At 51.2% G+C, this 15,644-nt stretch overlaps 1 protein-coding gene across 2 annotated transcripts; it reads right to left on the reverse strand.

Moving 5' to 3' along the window:
- Nucleotides 1–517: 517 nt before the first annotated feature.
- PTMA (prothymosin alpha) lies at nt 518–14,636 on the reverse strand. 2 transcript variants are annotated; one of them, XM_058187333.1, is made up of 5 exons: nt 14,259–14,636; nt 9,830–9,901; nt 8,274–8,364; nt 2,457–2,530; nt 518–946 (listed from the first exon to the last, which is right to left on the reverse strand). In XM_058187333.1, exons 1-5 carry the CDS (start codon nt 14,301–14,303, stop codon nt 899–901), a joined length of 330 nt encoding a protein of 109 aa, XP_058043316.1. In that variant the 5' UTR covers nt 14,304–14,636; the 3' UTR covers nt 518–898. The 2 variants fall into 2 exon arrangements, with proteins under 2 accessions (XP_058043316.1, XP_058043315.1); XM_058187332.1 differs by having other exon boundaries at nt 8,268–8,364; nt 14,259–14,633.
- Between the last annotated feature and the right edge of the window lie 1,008 nt (nt 14,637–15,644).

Below are 15,644 nucleotides of genomic sequence, written 5' to 3' on the forward strand. Positions count from 1 at the left end.
TAAAAGAACGAAAAGGAAAAAAAAAAGGAAAAAAAACCCTTTTTTAATCTTTGGCCTTGCCATCTCATACAAACCCACTACTTTATGGTACAGGTAAAAGTACATACACAAAAAAAAAAAAAATATGTTACTGGAATGCTCATCATAAACCTTGTTTTTTTGTTGGTTTTTTTTTTTTTGCATTTTTGAAATTATTAATTATTATTTTTTTACAAGGTCGTCTGTTTTCTTCTCTTTTTGACATAATGGTGTTTTGTTTTGTTTTTTGGACAAGGGTCACACCACAAGTAAAGTCGAGATTTTTTCTTTTTTGATTCGTTTATAGGAACAAAAGGAAAAAAAAGAAAAGCACATTTCAGAAGCCCACCCCACCCCCTTTTGGTCAATCGGAGATCGCGTTAAAAATGGCTGACCTCATCACAATATGTACAAAAATATAAAATGTAAATAAAAAATACAAACAAATCCTCCTTTTTTTTTTTAAAGTTACTTTTAAGAAAGCAAGTTGGGCCTTGAAGTTTCCGGTGGGGGAGGGGCAGAGGGGGAGGGGCAGACAGGATCACCCACCCTCCTCTCCTCACCCCACCCCCCACCTACGACGGGGGAAGGGAAGGAGGGAGATTTTCGGGGTTGGTTGGTTTTTTTGTTTTTACAAGTTGGGGGAAAAATGGCAGCTCTACGTCGTACGGCTTTAACGGGTGGGGTGTGTTTTTTTTTTTTGCTTGTTTGCTCTACTTTATGACGGTGACCAGGGGGACGTATTTTTTTGTTTGTAACAGGAAGTTTTTCAAAGGTGAAAAGCAGGTCACGCCGGCCTTTTTTTTTTTAAAAAAAAAATCTTTCCTCTTTTTTTTTTTAAAGTTTAAAAAAAAGTTGATTCTTTTTATTATTCTACTCCCTAGTCGTCTTCGTCGGTTTTTTGCTTCTTCGGATCGACGTCGTCGTCCTGCGAAAGGAAGGCGGAAAAAGGATGAGAGAGAGAGAAAGAGAGAGAGAGCCTGGCTAGGTGGCTCAGTCGGCTGAGCTTGTCGATCAGAAAGGCAGGCAATTCGAATCCCTAGTACCGGGGGGGGGGGGGGGGAGTTTGGACTAGATGACCTCCAAGGTCCCTTCCAACTCGGTTATTGTTACAAAGGTCAGGCTGGGGACGGGGATTTTCAGTAGTTATAAATGATCTCAGGATGGATGGGACACCTTCTCTGCTTCTAAAATCAGGTTTTCGAGAAGATCCGTCCTCCAATGAAAGAGAAACTATCGTTCAGGGGTCTTTAATGACCTGAGCTTGCTCGTTTTCTTGCAGACGTTCCATGACCCAACTAAGTAACGTCATCAATGCTAGAAAGGAGTTGGGAGGACGACGACTATAGGGTCCTTGGTGCTCTCCAATCTTGGTGGCTTTCTTGCAGACTTTTCATGACCGAACTAGCTAACGTCATCAGTGTTAAAAAAAAAAAAAAGAGTGGGGTTTGCTCTCATTTTATATACAAGTTTGTTTTGGTGGCGTTATTACGGCCATCCCTTTATCTGGCTGCAGTGCAGTCCTGCAGGTTACTTCTGCTGACTGCCTGCAATTTAGCAGTTCGAATGTCACCAGGCTCAAGGTTGACTCAGCCTTCCGTCCTTCCGAGGTCGGTAAAATGAACCGACAAGATTGTTTGGCTGGGGCAATATGCCAACTCTGTAAACCGTTTAGAGAGAGGGCTGTAAAAGCATTATCAAGCGGTATATAAGTAAATGCAAGGAGAAAAATAGGGACCACCAGTGGGATGCGGTGATGAGGCCTAAAATTAAAAATTGATGGGGCCTAAAATTTGGAACTTTTGGTATTATGTATACGTATGGCCGCAAGAATACTTTATGTACAAAAATGGAAGGACACTTTGCAATTCCCACAATGGACGAACGGCTGCGAAAGTTGAAGGGAAGTTAGCAATGGCTATATTTGACTGCTTTGATTGAAGAACACCATTTGGTTTCTGCATGGAAACCGGTTCTGGACTTTGTGCTCGAGGTGGGGAAAAAAAATGAAAGTTTTGATTTTGGGTTTTGCCAATTGGATAGGTTTATTGTTCTAGAAATGGCCGGTATATACTGTTATGTAAAATTAAAACGTTGAGGTTTATGTTGTTACCTTATTATACTGCATCAAATTTAGTTGGAAGTGAATTCTTTTTTCTTCTCCCTTTACCCTACACTTCCCCCCCTTCCTTTTCCCACTATTTTCATTTTTCTTTGCATTTCTGCATTTTATATCTCTGAGTATTTTCTTTGCATGTCTGCATTTTATATCTCTGTATATTTTCTTTGCACTTCATATCGATATATTCTCTTTGCATTTCTGCATGTTATGTCTCTGCGTATTTTCTTTGTATTGTTAACATTCTATGTTTCGATAAGCTATTGAAAATTCATGTGCGGTAGAGATGGGGCCGAAACTGCTCCTCGGGGCTTCTCACCTCATCGTCCTCAGCTGCCCGTTTGCCGGTTGGACCTTCAGTCTCGTCCTCTTCATCGCCATCTTCTTCTTCGCCTAGTGACGGAAGGAGAGCGTGAGAAAGGAGCTCCTGGCCCAAACAGCTTCTTCGCATGCTTCACAGGCCGATCTCGGCTTTCTCCAAGCCGGGTGTCTTTAAAGCAGGTGGGGGGGGTCCACCTTGGGCCCCCCCTCCCAAGAGAAGAGAGGGGCCAATCTACCTAAACCAGCATCCTGTTTCCCATCCTCAAGCCAAACCACTTGCCTACAGGAAGCTGCAAAAGTTATGAGAGGAAGGAAGCCCTTCCTGGAAAGGGTCTCTAGGGACCGTCATTCAGAAGCGGAAAAAGCCCAGGAAAAAAGGAGTTGCTTCTAGGGAAATGTAGAAGCAGGCCTTCCGATCCGGCAGCTTGCTTGTGTGTGTGTGTGTATTCGTCAGACTTCTGCCAACCGTCCTCAGTACTGTTCCTTTCCAAATACAGGTAGTCCTCAACTTACGACCACAACGGGGCCTCAACATTTCTGTTAGCTAAGCGAGGTGGTCCCTAAGCGAATTCTGTCCCCCTTTCGACGACGTTTCTCGCCACTGTTGTCCCGTGAACCGCTGCAGTTGTCCCGTTAGCGGCAACTGCTGTGAAGTTGACTCCCGATTCCCACTTTGGACTTTTGCCTGTCGGAAGGAAGGCTGTCCAGGGGAAATCGTCGTTATTTGCCGCCGTCATAAATACGAGTCGGCCGCCAAAGTGGTCTGGATTTTGATGGCGTGACCAGAGACGCGGCAACGGTCAAGTGTAGGGAAACAGGCCACATGTGGCTCCTCCTGGTGCCGTCGTAAACTTCAAACGGTCACTAAACGGACGGTCATAAGCCAAGGACCAACTGTACATGCAAGCACAATTAAAAAAAGGAAAAAAAAGCACCTCCCCAAAATTTAGGTTGGGTGGCAAAAGAGGTTGCTGAATGCTCGCCCGATGGTAGTGGCTCTAATTGAACTGTTAATTTTATGGGATCCGAACTGCTCAAATCCTTACAAAAAGGGCTTGGGCTTTGGGTAAGAGTTAAAGCTACTAAGCGTCGGAGAGGGGACCCCTTGCTCCCCCCATTCCTTGCAAGAAGCGTGGGGAGAAGGTCCTCTTCTTCATGGGAAAGGCAGGCGGTCAGATGTTGGCCCGAGTCTGGAGGCCTTCCAGGCAAGGCCACACAAGGCTCAGGGCAGCCAAGAGAGGCTGCCTTCCCTCAGCCAAAAACCACATTATTTCTGCATCTCTTCTCCACTATAAGCTTCTCTTTAATGAGGGAGGAGAGCCAGGACTCCGGCTAGTTTGGCCACAAGCTTTCCAATTATCCTGCCTCTGGATTCTCCCCCCGTTTCCTCTCCTCCCAAACTCGAGAGAGAAGGGAGGGAGAAAAAGACAGGAAAAGAAAATGGAAGAGAGGAAGGACAGAGAGGAGAGAGGAGAAGAGGGAGAGACACAAGAGAGGGGGAAGGGAGGAAAGGAGAAAGAAGAGAAAAAGACAAGAGGACGGAGGGGAGAGACGAAGAGGGGAGAGAGAAGAGGGGGCGGAGAGAGGGAAGAAAAGAAGGAAGGAGAAAAAGACAGGAAGGAGGAGGCGGAAGAGAGAGAGAGGCAGGAGAAAGGAGACGCGAGAAGAGGAGGCGGAAAGAAGGAGGGAGGAGCAGAGAAAGAGAAGGAAGAAGAGAGAAAAGAGAAGGGGAGAGAGGGGAAGAGAAAAAAGGGAAAGAAGGGAGAGAGAAGAGAAAGGGGAGAGGAAGAAGATGGGAGACAAGAGACAGGAGAGAAGAGGGGCGGAGAGGAGAGAGGGAAGAAAAAAAAAGGAGAAAAAGACAGGAAGGAGGAGACGGGAGAGGGGAAGGAGAGGCAGGAGAAGGGAGGAGAGAAAAAGGAAGAGGAAAGAAGGGGAAAGGAAGAGAGAAGAAAGAGAGGAAGGAGGAGAGAAAAGAAGGGAAGAGGGGAGGGAGAGAGAGAAAGAAGTGGAACCGAACACCACTGGATTCAGGAAAGGATCAAGAAAAGGGAGGCACCCCCATCGGATGGGGAGGAAGACCCTTCTCCACCCCCAGAGTTTCCAAGCCACAGAGTCTGGGTGGAGGCTGGGGGCGCTTTAAGGCTCTTCGGATTTAAATAAATGGGCTCGCCTGACCCTTTCCCAGGGAGGCTAATAATCTGGTTTAAGTGCCACTGGGATCTGCAAGAGATTAGGGTCACCTGAGAATAACTTTTTTTCGCCCCCACTCGCAAGATTAGCTTCTCCAATTTCTTGGCACGCAAAGCCAATCCCGAGAGGGAGGGGGGTGAGCAGCAGCCCAAACCCACCGAGGGGGGGAGTGAGGGAGAAAGGGGGAGGGGCTGGCAGGCAGTGCAAAGCATCCTTCCTCCTCCTCCTCCTCCATCATCATCAACCGGCAGGGTATCCAGGCAACCGTCCCCACCCGGCAACTGAGATGCTGGAAAACAACAGCCGGCGATGCCAACGGACTTATGGCGGTTCGATCAGATGCCCAGCCGGTTTTTCCTGAGCCCTGGCAGAGTCGCCTCCGTGACGGGCGGCAGGTTTGGCTTAGCAGGACTGGCGGCTGGCGCTTTTGGTGTCGGCATCTTCCAGCTGGCATAGAAGCCTAGACGGGGCAGCCAAGCCGAGGGAGCCAATGCCCACAAGGCCAACGGGCTGGGCGTTCGGAGCTCCAAATATTTGCAAGCTTTCCAACCTGGGGCATCCAGGAAGGAGCCCCCTCCCCCCCCCCATGCTAATACAGGCGTAGTCCTCAATTTACAATGGTCCCCTCAGCGGTTACGACGGCACTGGGGGGAAAAAAGGGGACTTAAGGACAGTTTTCCACGTTTTCGGCCGTTGCGGTCACCGCAATCAAACTTTGGATGCTTGGCGACGGACTCATATTTATGACGGACACGTGATTCCCTTTTGCGACCTTCGGACAAGCCAGATTCACTTAGCAACCCTGTGACTAACTTAAGAAGTACAGCAATTCACTGAACTGCTGTAGCCAGAAAAATGGGGGGGTAAAATTCACTGAATAAATGTTTCACTCAGCAACAGAAATTCTGGGCTTGATTATGGGTCATAAGTCGAAGACTACCAGTAGGGGGAACGCCACGTGACGGACATCCCACCCCCCCCAACCCTGGTGCAAAAGGCTGGAGTTGCCACTTAAGGAGACGGCAGCTTTGTTTATCCTGTGGTTGGGACAAAGAACCTATTTCTTTCTTTCTTTTTTTAACCTCTTTTCGACCCACGAAGACATGAAGCCGAAAGACCCAAATGAAGGTTGCAAATTTGCCAGGAGAATTCTGGCTAACCTCAACCTGGCGTGTTTCCCTCCCATGCACCAGCCCACGAATAGCAAAATTATAGAGCACTTTGCAAGAACGGGGCCCTGCATTATCTTACAGGCAAAAAATCCCACCCAATTGGCAAGGATGGGTAGTCCTCAACTTGCAACCGCTCCTTTAGTGACCGTTCCAAGTTACAACAGTCCTGGGGAAAAAAAGTTTTTTATAAACTTATGACCGGGTTTCTCGCTTATGATGGTTGCGGCGAAACCCTGCGTGGTCACATGATCAAAATTCAGCCGCTTGGCAACCAGCTCATGGCGCTTGCAGAGTCTGAAGTCATGCGATCCCCTTTTGTGACAAACAAAAGTCCAGATTCACTTAACAACCGGGTTGCTAATTTTAAGAACTGCGGTGATCGACTTACCAATGGTGGCCAGAAAGGTCGTAACATGAGCCGCTTAACAAATTTCTCACTTAGCAATGGAAAGTTTGGGGCTCAATTATGGTCGTAAATCGGGGACTACTTGCAATAGCCTCTCACTCAGCCTTCCCAAGGGGGGGAAGAGGTTTCTCGGCGACGGGTGCCCGTTTGCGAAAGCCGCACTGAAGTCATTTTAGCACCCTTTTTTTCCTAGACTTTTGGGTCTGGAAAATTTGTTCTTCTATTTAAACACAAATTGTCTTAGCTCCTGAATGGCTCCTTAGCCGGAATGGCGTTTTTCATTTTGCCTTTTATCGATCTGAACCATTTATGTCTTTTATTGGTGCTGCAATTTTAACAGGTTTTATGGAAAGCTGCCCAGACAGGTTTGGCTATGGAGCGGTTTTAAAAATCTAATAAATGTTCAAAACTCCAGAATGGGTTTTCTCAATGCCGGAAGGCAAACAGATGGGAACAGAATGGCAAATAATAAAAATAAAAAACAGAGAGAAAAAAAAGGGGGGGGGGGAAAGTAGTTTGGCCTACTGGTTAACCCAGGGGTCTCCAACCGTGGCAACTTTAAGCCTGGTGGACTTCAACTCCCAGAATCCCCCAGCCAGCAAAGGGGAGTTGAAGTCCACCAGGCTTAAAGTTGCCACGGTTGGAGACCCCTGGGTTAAGGCACCAGGCTAGAAAACGGGAGATGGCGAGTTCTAGTTCTGCTTTATGCATGAAAGCCAGGTGGGTGACTTTAGGCCAAACACCATCAAGAGATAATAAATTCTAATCCCACTATTCAACATAAAAGCCAATGGGATGACTTTGAGCCAATCCCCAGGAGACTCAGCCTTCCATCCTTTATAAGGTAGGTAAAATGAGGACCCGGATTGTTGGGGGCAATAAGTTGACTTTGTATATAATATACAAATAGATGAAGACTATTGCTTGACATAGTGTAAGCCGCCCTGAGTCTTCGGAGAAGGGCGGGATATAAATGCAAAAAAACAATGGTGAATTCTAGTTCCGCCTTAGGCAGGAAAGCCAGCCGGGCCTAGTCGTTCTCAGCCTATCCAGAGTTGTTTATAGGAAAACAGAAGGAAGGAAGGTATGTGTATTTATGAAAATAATAAAAAGACGGGACCCCCAAAAATGCTTTTTCAAGAGACAACTGGACCAGAAAGTCCAGTTGCCTCTTGAAAAAGCACTTTTGGGACAATTGTGACCAGGACGACAATCTTCGTAGACAATAAAGGTGGGATAAACAAATAAATAAAAACTATATGGTTTTTTTCTTCTTCTGCAGACAGATTCCTGGATGGAATGAGAGTGCTGCTGATTTGAAAGAGACGGGAGATATAAGCCTCCATTTAGCCATGGGTCGTCTCAACCTACCAGAGCTGCATCGAGGGTTAGGAAAGAAAAGGTGAAAAACTAAACTTAGGAGGAGGAGGCAAGATTGCTCTGGTGGCTCAGACTGCTAAGACAGTCTGTTATTAACACAGCTGCTTGCAATTACTGCAGGTTCGAGTCCCACCAGGCCCAAGGTTGACTCAGCCTTCCATCCTTTATAAGGTAGGTAAAATGAGGACCCAGTTTGTTGGGGGCAATAAGCTGACTTTGTATATAAATATACAAATAGGAAATAGGATGAAGACTATTGCTAACATAGTGTAAGCTGCCCTGAGTCTTCGGAGAAGGGCGGGATATAAATGCAAATAATATAAAAAAAAAGATTTAAGAGAGTTGCTTTTTAATTCCTCTCTCCCCAAGGGGTTACAACCTGGAGACACCAGTTCTTGGCACCCGTTTTGCAAAGGCGCACAATCCCATTTAGCCGTCTTCCTCCTGCTGCGAGTGTAAAAAAAACAACAACAACCCGAAATTGACTCGTTCCTCGTGATCTACACAGAAGGGCCACCAGGGGGAGCCAGCCCCACCTCCACCATAGCTAGGCTCTGCCTTGCTCTTCTCCAACCAGGCGCCCTTCCCATTTCGGTGGACTACATTTCCCAAGAAGACAGACACACAAACACACACAAAAAGGGGGGAGGGAATTTACCGTCACCTTCTTCCTCATCCTCCTCTTCGTCGCCAACCTCTTCCTCTTCGTCGTCTACCTCATTGTCCGCCTCCTGCTCGCCGTTTTCCTCGTTCGCCTTTGCGGAAATGAAGCACAATTTTAAAAACAACAAGAACAACAACAACAAAAAACGGGGAGCCTCCCAAACCTCACCCCACCCCACTTCAACCCATTCCCTGGCACTTATAGACCCGGTGGAACCATGGCCTGTGACGAAAGCATCCATGTTGGATGTCCCACAGCTGTGACAAAAGGAAGAATGGCCATTGACAGGCTAGTTTGCCGAAACTAAAAGCAATGAGAAAGAGGGATAAATTTTTGCGAAGAGACTGTTAACTTTTCATGTCTCGACACCAGAGGCCTTCAAACTTGGCAGCTTGAAGACTTGTGGACTTCCAACTCCCAGAATTTTATTCTTATTTATAAAATTTTACAAATTTTTATTTTATTTCTAGCACAGCTGGCTGGAGAATTCTGGGAGTTGGAAGTCCACGAGTCTTCAAAGCTGCCAAGTTTGGGGACCCCCTACTCTACACCAAGAGTAGGAAAACAACCACAGTCCTTTCGATGACTTGTGGACTTCAACTCCCAGAATCCTTGCCTGAAACAGCCATGGCCGACTGGGGAGTTCTGGGAGTTGAAGTCCACAAGGGTTGTTTTCCACCCCTGCTCGACATCATAAACTGGCTGGGTGGGGAATTCTGGGAGTTGATTGAAGTCCACACACGTCTTTTCCGAGTGATTACGGTTGAGATACACCACTTTATAAAACAACTTGAAATATGGACCAGCGTTCCTTCCTTACAGGAAAAGAACTTATATCCTGGGTTCAACACACTAAAACAAGAGTTCAGATTCACGGAATAACAAGAGTTGGAAGGGACCTTAGAGGTCTTCTAGTCCAACCCTGTGCTCAAGCAGGAGACCCCATACCATTTCTGACAAATGGCTGTCCAGTCTCTTCTTAAAAACCTCCAGTGTTGGGAGGACCCACAACTTCTGGTGGCAAGTCGTTCCACTGGTTAAGTGTCCTCACTGTTAGGGAGTTTCTCCTTAATTCCAGGTTGCTTCTCTCCTTGATGAGTTTCCATCCGTTGCTTCTTGTTCTGCCTTCAGGTGCATTGGAGAATAGGTTGACCCCCGTCTTCTTTGTGGCAACCCCTTAAATACTGGAAGACTGCTATCATGGCACCGCTAGTCCTTCATTTCACTAGACTAGAGTTTAACCAAGCAGAATTTGCTATGGTTTGCAGAACCCCCTAATTCAGATTAAACTCTAATGGTCTCAACAAGGGCTGGCTTCCCAGGCTGAACTGCCCAACTTATATCACTCACATCTGGGAGAGTTGTGTGAATGAGGAGCAAGTGATGGCACACAGCAGGACCAAGACGTTTAAAAACAAAAAAAACGAGACTGCAAAGTTTCTCCTGCTTAGGAAAATTCAATCTGGGTTTTTCCCGGTTCTTCTTCCAAGTTCCCTTCCAATTCTATTATTCCACGTTCCTGTCAAAACCCCAATTTGGTCCCAGCTGATACTTACGGCGTTGCCATTGGCGGGAGCATCCCTGCCGTTTTCTGTTTCTTCCACAACTTCCTTCTTTTCTTTCAAATCCTTAAAAGGGGGCAAAAACAAAGAAAAAAAGAAAAAAGCAGGATGAGTCATTGGGATCCCAGCCTCGCAGACATTATTGGTGTAGATTCCCAGGCAGTGAGAATGACAGACAACCCTTCCCGCCCCCCCCCCTTTTGGGTGAGGGGGGACATAAACACAACACAACTACTACGTAGTGACTTGTTTCAGCTTTATTTGCGACCCACAATTTTGTTCAATACAGCCAACACTCAACCCCCTCCAAGAGAGGGGATTACCGGACTCAAGGCTCTTCCCGAGGCGAAGCGTGTTTGCTATGCGTTTTTATTCGTATTTTATTTCAATTTTCAAAAAGGGCTCCCTTCTCTCCATCTGCTTCCCTCCCTACAAATTCCTTGGCGAGGCAGTGTGACCTGCCACTAAACCACTCAATCTCTTCCCCCCCCCCTCTTCCCCAAAACCCTTTGCATTGTTGTAGTTTTGGTGTGTTCCAAGCTGGAAAGGCGAAGGGCACTAACAGATTTACGACAACTCCCCACCGGAAAAGGGGAGGGAGCCCTCGTGTAAACACAATTCAGCAAACACACTCCTGGCTCGCCTGGGGAGGGAAAAACAACAAGGTACCAGAGGCGGGATTTTTTTTTTCCTTCGGCATTCTCCACGGAGCTCAGCCGTAAATAAGGAAGCCTCTTTTTTCTCTCTTCCCGCAGATTATGAAGACAAGAGCATTTGCACTTTCGCACAATTCAAGAGCAGCTTTCTTAAAACCTCTCAGGGCATCACGTACAGCTTCCTCCGGCCAAACCCGATTAGCAGCTTCAGACTATGCTGCCCCCCACCCCCCCACCCCCGTAAGATGTGTGTCGTGGTCCCCCATCTCACAGATCTTAGGTGCCACAAGCCTCAAAACAAGGGGCCGGCAAGTGGGGCCGAGGATCAGGAATTTTGCTTTTTAAAATTTCAACCGCAGGCAGGCCCTTACAGCTTTTGCCTTCTCGTATGGTTGGTTGCAAAAGCTGGGTTGATTTTCTGCCCTTTCTAATTCCTCCATGTCCCTTCTAAAAAAAAAGCAAGGCTTGGTCTGTGATAGAAAAGCGGCAAAACGTTGTCGGAAAAGGAGCCGATTTCCTAAATTCGAACTTTTTAACTGTAGGGTCAAGAGAGAGAGAGAGGGTGGGTTTCTCCCAAAGCTAAACCTGATTTTTTTATGCAGAGGCCAGAAAGCCGTGGCTGCCAATGCCATTCCAAGATCACAAACACGATTTCCGCCCCCCTCCTTTTCCCTAGACAGAGTTTCCCCTAGAAAATCAACCCACCACAGCCTGCAGCGTACAAGCAACAACATGTTTGAAGTCAATGTTTACGTCTTTGACAGATCCTGGTAAGAGTCCCTATAATTATAAGCGTGGCGAAAAAAGCTGTTTACTGCTTCAAGACCAGCCACAACAATGAGAGGGATGATCCTAAAAGTTTCGATTCAGGCAAGGCAAAAAACGAGGTCCGGCATTGTGTATATCTTAGAGGAACCATGTTTTATTAATAGCCCCATCAATACAGAAGCCTGTTTAGAAGAAAGCCATTTACTAACGGGAAAATACAGGCAATAAAACAGAAGCCAAAATAAGGCAAGACACACACACAACCCCACTAGCACTGCAGCTTTTAGCCAAAAACCACACACTGCCAAATGCATTGATGCACCAGCTATTAACTCCAGGCATTCTTAAGTGCTTCTGTCCCTAATTCTTAGCTAGGCAGTGTGTGTGTGTGTGTGTTTTATTTTGGCTTTGCTTTTCAAAGGCCCATTAAAAAAAAACAAGGTTGCAAGTAACCATATCCTCCTTCCTGCAGGGGGCGCAAGAGCCCAGGGGCTCCCAGCGGCCGGCGGCAATTAAGGCCATGCGCTCTGGGCCGATTCAAACCTGCGCGCCACAGTTGCCACCGCTTCGATTGGCCAGCCGGCCTTAACCTCCCGAGGCACGCCGGGCCGCGTAGTTCTTTCCGAGCGGGAGAGTACAGTCGAGGAAATAGAAAATTGGCCGGGAAGCGAACTACGACTCCCAGGAGGCGCCGCGCCGGCGGGGAGGGGGGAGGGAAACCCGGAGAAGGCGAGGAGCGGAGAAAGCGGCACGTGGTGGGGCGGCTTTGGCTTTGCCGCTCGCTCGCTGTTTACTGCGGCCGCAGACAGCCGGGGGCGGCGCTGGAGAGAAGAGCCGCCGCCCGCCTGGGAAATCAATCTCAAGCTCGCTCGCTCCCCCCACCCCGGCCCGCCATGCATTTTAATGCCCAGATGCCCGGGGGGGGGGGGAGGAAGAGCAGCGCAAGGCTTTCCCAGGACTGGAAATAAGCTAGTGGGGGGGGGCCAATACCCCCCCATAAGGGTTTCCCCAAGGGGAGATCCCCGATCGCCTGCCCTTCCCTTCCCTTCCCCCGCCCCCGCCGAAATCCCCCTTCCGCAGGTTGCAACCTGCCCCAACGGTGACCCTTTGCAGGAATCAAAAAAAGCCCCCCCCCCATTGCTTCCCGTCTAAGATCCGGGATCTATTGACATCAGATCAATAATCCCCGCGTGGGGAGGGGGAGGAAGGAACGCGAGACTCGGCCGATCGGCGTCGAGGACGGCGGGGCGGGGGGGAAGCTCCCGGCCGCCCCATCATCCCACCAGGATTGGGGCCGCAATCGCGGAGCCCCCGCGCCGCACCTTCTCTCCGGCAACCCCGAGACTAACGAGGCGGAACCCCCCCCCGTCCACCGGCATCCAACAACGGCTGCAATATTGTATCCACCAGCCGGGGAAAGGGCCCGACGGGCGGGGATCGGAACGAGCCTTCTCTTTTCCTTCCTTCCCCCCACCTCACCGTGCCTGCCTTTCGGGGAAGGGGCTCCCCGAAAAACGCCGCGCAGCATCGCCCCCCCGGCTTGGCACTGCGCAGCCCGGATGCCCGTCCGTGCCCTCCTCCCCCCCCGCCTTTCCTCCTCCATCGGGACGCGCCAGTTCAGCCGGGCAGCTTTCGATCCGCCTTCCGACGTCTCCGCATCTCCCCCGCCACGTCGGGGCTCCGGGGAAAGCGGCTTTCCCCTTCCCACGGGGGGGGCAAACGGGGTTAGGGGCCATCCGAGTTCAAGACGGGGGGGGGACGCCCCAACTTCAGGAAGGAAGGAAGGTCTCTAAACAGCCCCGTTTTCTCTCCCTTCCCAATCCGATCCTGCCTTCGGAGCCCCGTCGGGGTTGGCTCCTTTCCCGTGGGAAGCGGGATTTTTTTTGCCGGGGTAAGCCCGGAAGGCTTAAAGCGAGCGATTGCCCCCAGGAAACGGTACCGGGAAGCAGCCGCCGCCGCGACGCGCTCTGCCTGCTGGAAACAAAGAAGCGCGCCGGACGGCAAAGACCTCGGGGTGCCCGATCCGACGGCCGGGCAGAGCCATTCAAGGGCTCCCCACTTTCTCTCTCTCTCCTCGCCGCCCCCCCCGCTTCTTCCTTCCTTTTCTTTCTCTGCCAAACCGCTTCCGATTTTCTCCCCGGGCCGGCCGGGGGGTCGCCAAGTTGTTTCCGCGCAATTAGCCCGGGCCAATTAGGGTAACGCGCACAGACACGCACACCCGGCACCCGAAGGGCTTAAGGCAAGGTAGCAAAGGAGCCGCAGCTCCGCTTTCAGGTGCGGAACGCCGGACTGCTGGACGGGATAAGAGGGAGCCCCGCTAGCTAGCCAAGCCGGCGCCTTGCAATCGCGCCGGTCGACCGGCCTCTGCCTTCCCCTTTGCTTTGCCCGGCTCCTCCGGGTGACTTTCGCCTTTTCTTCCTCCCCGTCGGGGCACAAAACGGAGCCTTGGAAGTTCGCCGCGTCTTGTCAAAGAGACATCCCCCCCCCACTTCCAAGCCAGCCTTTTTTTTCCTCTCTCTCTCTCCAATGGGCCAAGCGCTCTTCAGCGGGCTCTGCTTGCCCTTCCGTCCGATCCGAGCCTGGCAAAGCGGGTGGAGGGGAGGAAGGAAGGAAGCGAACCAAAACAAGCCCAGGGACTGCAAGGCGAAACCACCTGCCTTGCCCACCTTCCGAGGCGTTTGCGGAGCAAAGGAAAGCCCCCCCCCGATCCAAGCAAAGGGATGCCCGGGCAGCGGCGCAAAGAGCGGATCGCAAACAAAGGAAGAAGGAAGAAACCGAGCGGGGGAAAAAGACACGAGCGCACGCCGCCGATGCGGGGGAAGCGAAAGCGCAAGGAAAGGCAACACACAAACACATACACACGCAGGCACAAAACACAACCCCGCGCGCGGATCTCCCCGGGTGCTGACTGGAGCGCAACCGAGGAGGTGCCAAAGCGGCGATCCGGAGGCAAAAAGGGAAAAAGCCCCGCGGCGGGACGTCCCCTCCCCGAGGCTTACCTTGGTGGAGATCTCGGAGCTGGTATCCACGGCTGTGTCTGACATGGCTGGCCCGGCGGGGAGGGAAAAGGGGGGAGAGCTGCTGTGGTGGTGGTGGTGCGGCGACGGCGGAAAAAAAGCCCGCGACTGTACAAAAGGCAAGCAACGCCGGGAAGACGGGCAGAGATCCGAGGGCGCGTACGCGGGTTGCAAAAAATATATATATATATATATTTAAAAAAAAGAGGAGGAGGAGGAGGACAAGACGGAGGAGGAAGAAGAGGAGTGAGGAAGATGATGATGGTGCTGATGCTGAAGAAGAGCGAAGCCCCGCGACGACCAGCGCAAGCCCGACACCCGGGGCAGGAACAAAGCAAAGATGGCTTTGGATGCCAGTGGAGGCTCACGCGGTGCCGCCGCCTTTAATATAGAGGAGTGGGCGGCGCGCGCCCTCCCCTCGCCGGCCCCGATTGGGCGGCCCGGGAGAAGCCGAGCGCTCCCATTGGAGGAGAGGGCGAACAATGGGCAAGGCCGCTGACGAGCCGTCGGGGGGCCGCTGCGCTCCCTCCCCCCCTCCCTTCTCCGGGCAGGCCGCGCAAGAGAAGGGGAGGGCCGAGGGAGGCTGCTTGCAAAACACCCGCGCGCAGGAGGGAGGCGCTGCGAAAGGAAAGAGAGAGAGAGAGGAAGGAGGGAGGGAGGGAGAAGAGCTTCCCCCGCTTCTCTTGCATAGACGGGGGTGTTTTGCAAAAAGGCGCATGCGCAAAACCCGATCGCGGCCACCCGCAGACGGAGCGGACCGTCCGTCCGGCCAAGGTCGAGCACGGGGGAGCCGCCTTTAGGGATCGGCCTCTCTCTCTCTCTCTCTCGGCCGTTCCAAGTTGCAAACCTAATATCATTACCCCCGACGGCGTGGGTAGGGGTGGGGTCCCCGCGCGATCCTGCGGGGGGCCCCGTCGGGGATGCGCGCCACCCACCCGACCTAATGTGGGTTTTTTTTGCCCATTGCGCACGCGCGCCGGGGGGGGGGAGAAACGACAAAGGAGGAGGACTCGCGCGGCCCCCGTGCGCTTGGCCGACGGGAGGCCCGCGAGTGCACGTGGGAACGCTCCGCTTGCGTGTTCTGAAGGGAGGGGACGGGGAACTCGCTCCCCGCTTTCCTTTCTCCCCCCCCCCACCACCACTCCCCGCCTTTTGCATAGAGGGCGGTCCCCGCTCTTTGGCAAGCCGCTTTTTCTTCCCCTCCGGCTTTGCAGAGAGCGATCGTTCTCTCCCACCCCACCCCGGTACCCAAAAGGCGCCCTTTGCAAAGCTGAACACGCGTTTTTCCCCATCCACACGTCTTCCCCTCTCCACGTCGAGGAATCCAGCCAAGCAAAACCTGGCGAAACGGTGCTTTTCCTTCCTCCC

The sequence above is a fragment of the Ahaetulla prasina genome, chromosome 6, assembly GCF_028640845.1.
Source record: "Ahaetulla prasina isolate Xishuangbanna chromosome 6, ASM2864084v1, whole genome shotgun sequence".
In the NCBI taxonomy this organism is placed as follows: domain Eukaryota; kingdom Metazoa; phylum Chordata; class Lepidosauria; order Squamata; family Colubridae; genus Ahaetulla; species Ahaetulla prasina.

Excerpts from the sequence above, each read along its gene's own strand:
- PTMA (XM_058187332.1), bottom strand. The coding sequence starts at position 14,303 with ATGTCAGACACAGCCGTGGATACCAGCTCCGAGATCTCCACCAAG. Across the intron at positions 9,902-14,258 it reads GCTCCGAGATCTCCACCAAG|GATTTGAAAGAAAAGAAGGA; the intron begins GTAAGCCTCGGG and ends CCCCCTTTTAAG. Across the intron at positions 2,531-8,267 it reads GGATGAGGAAGAAGGTGACG|GCGAAGAAGAAGATGGCGAT; the intron begins GTAAATTCCCTC and ends TTCCGTCACTAG.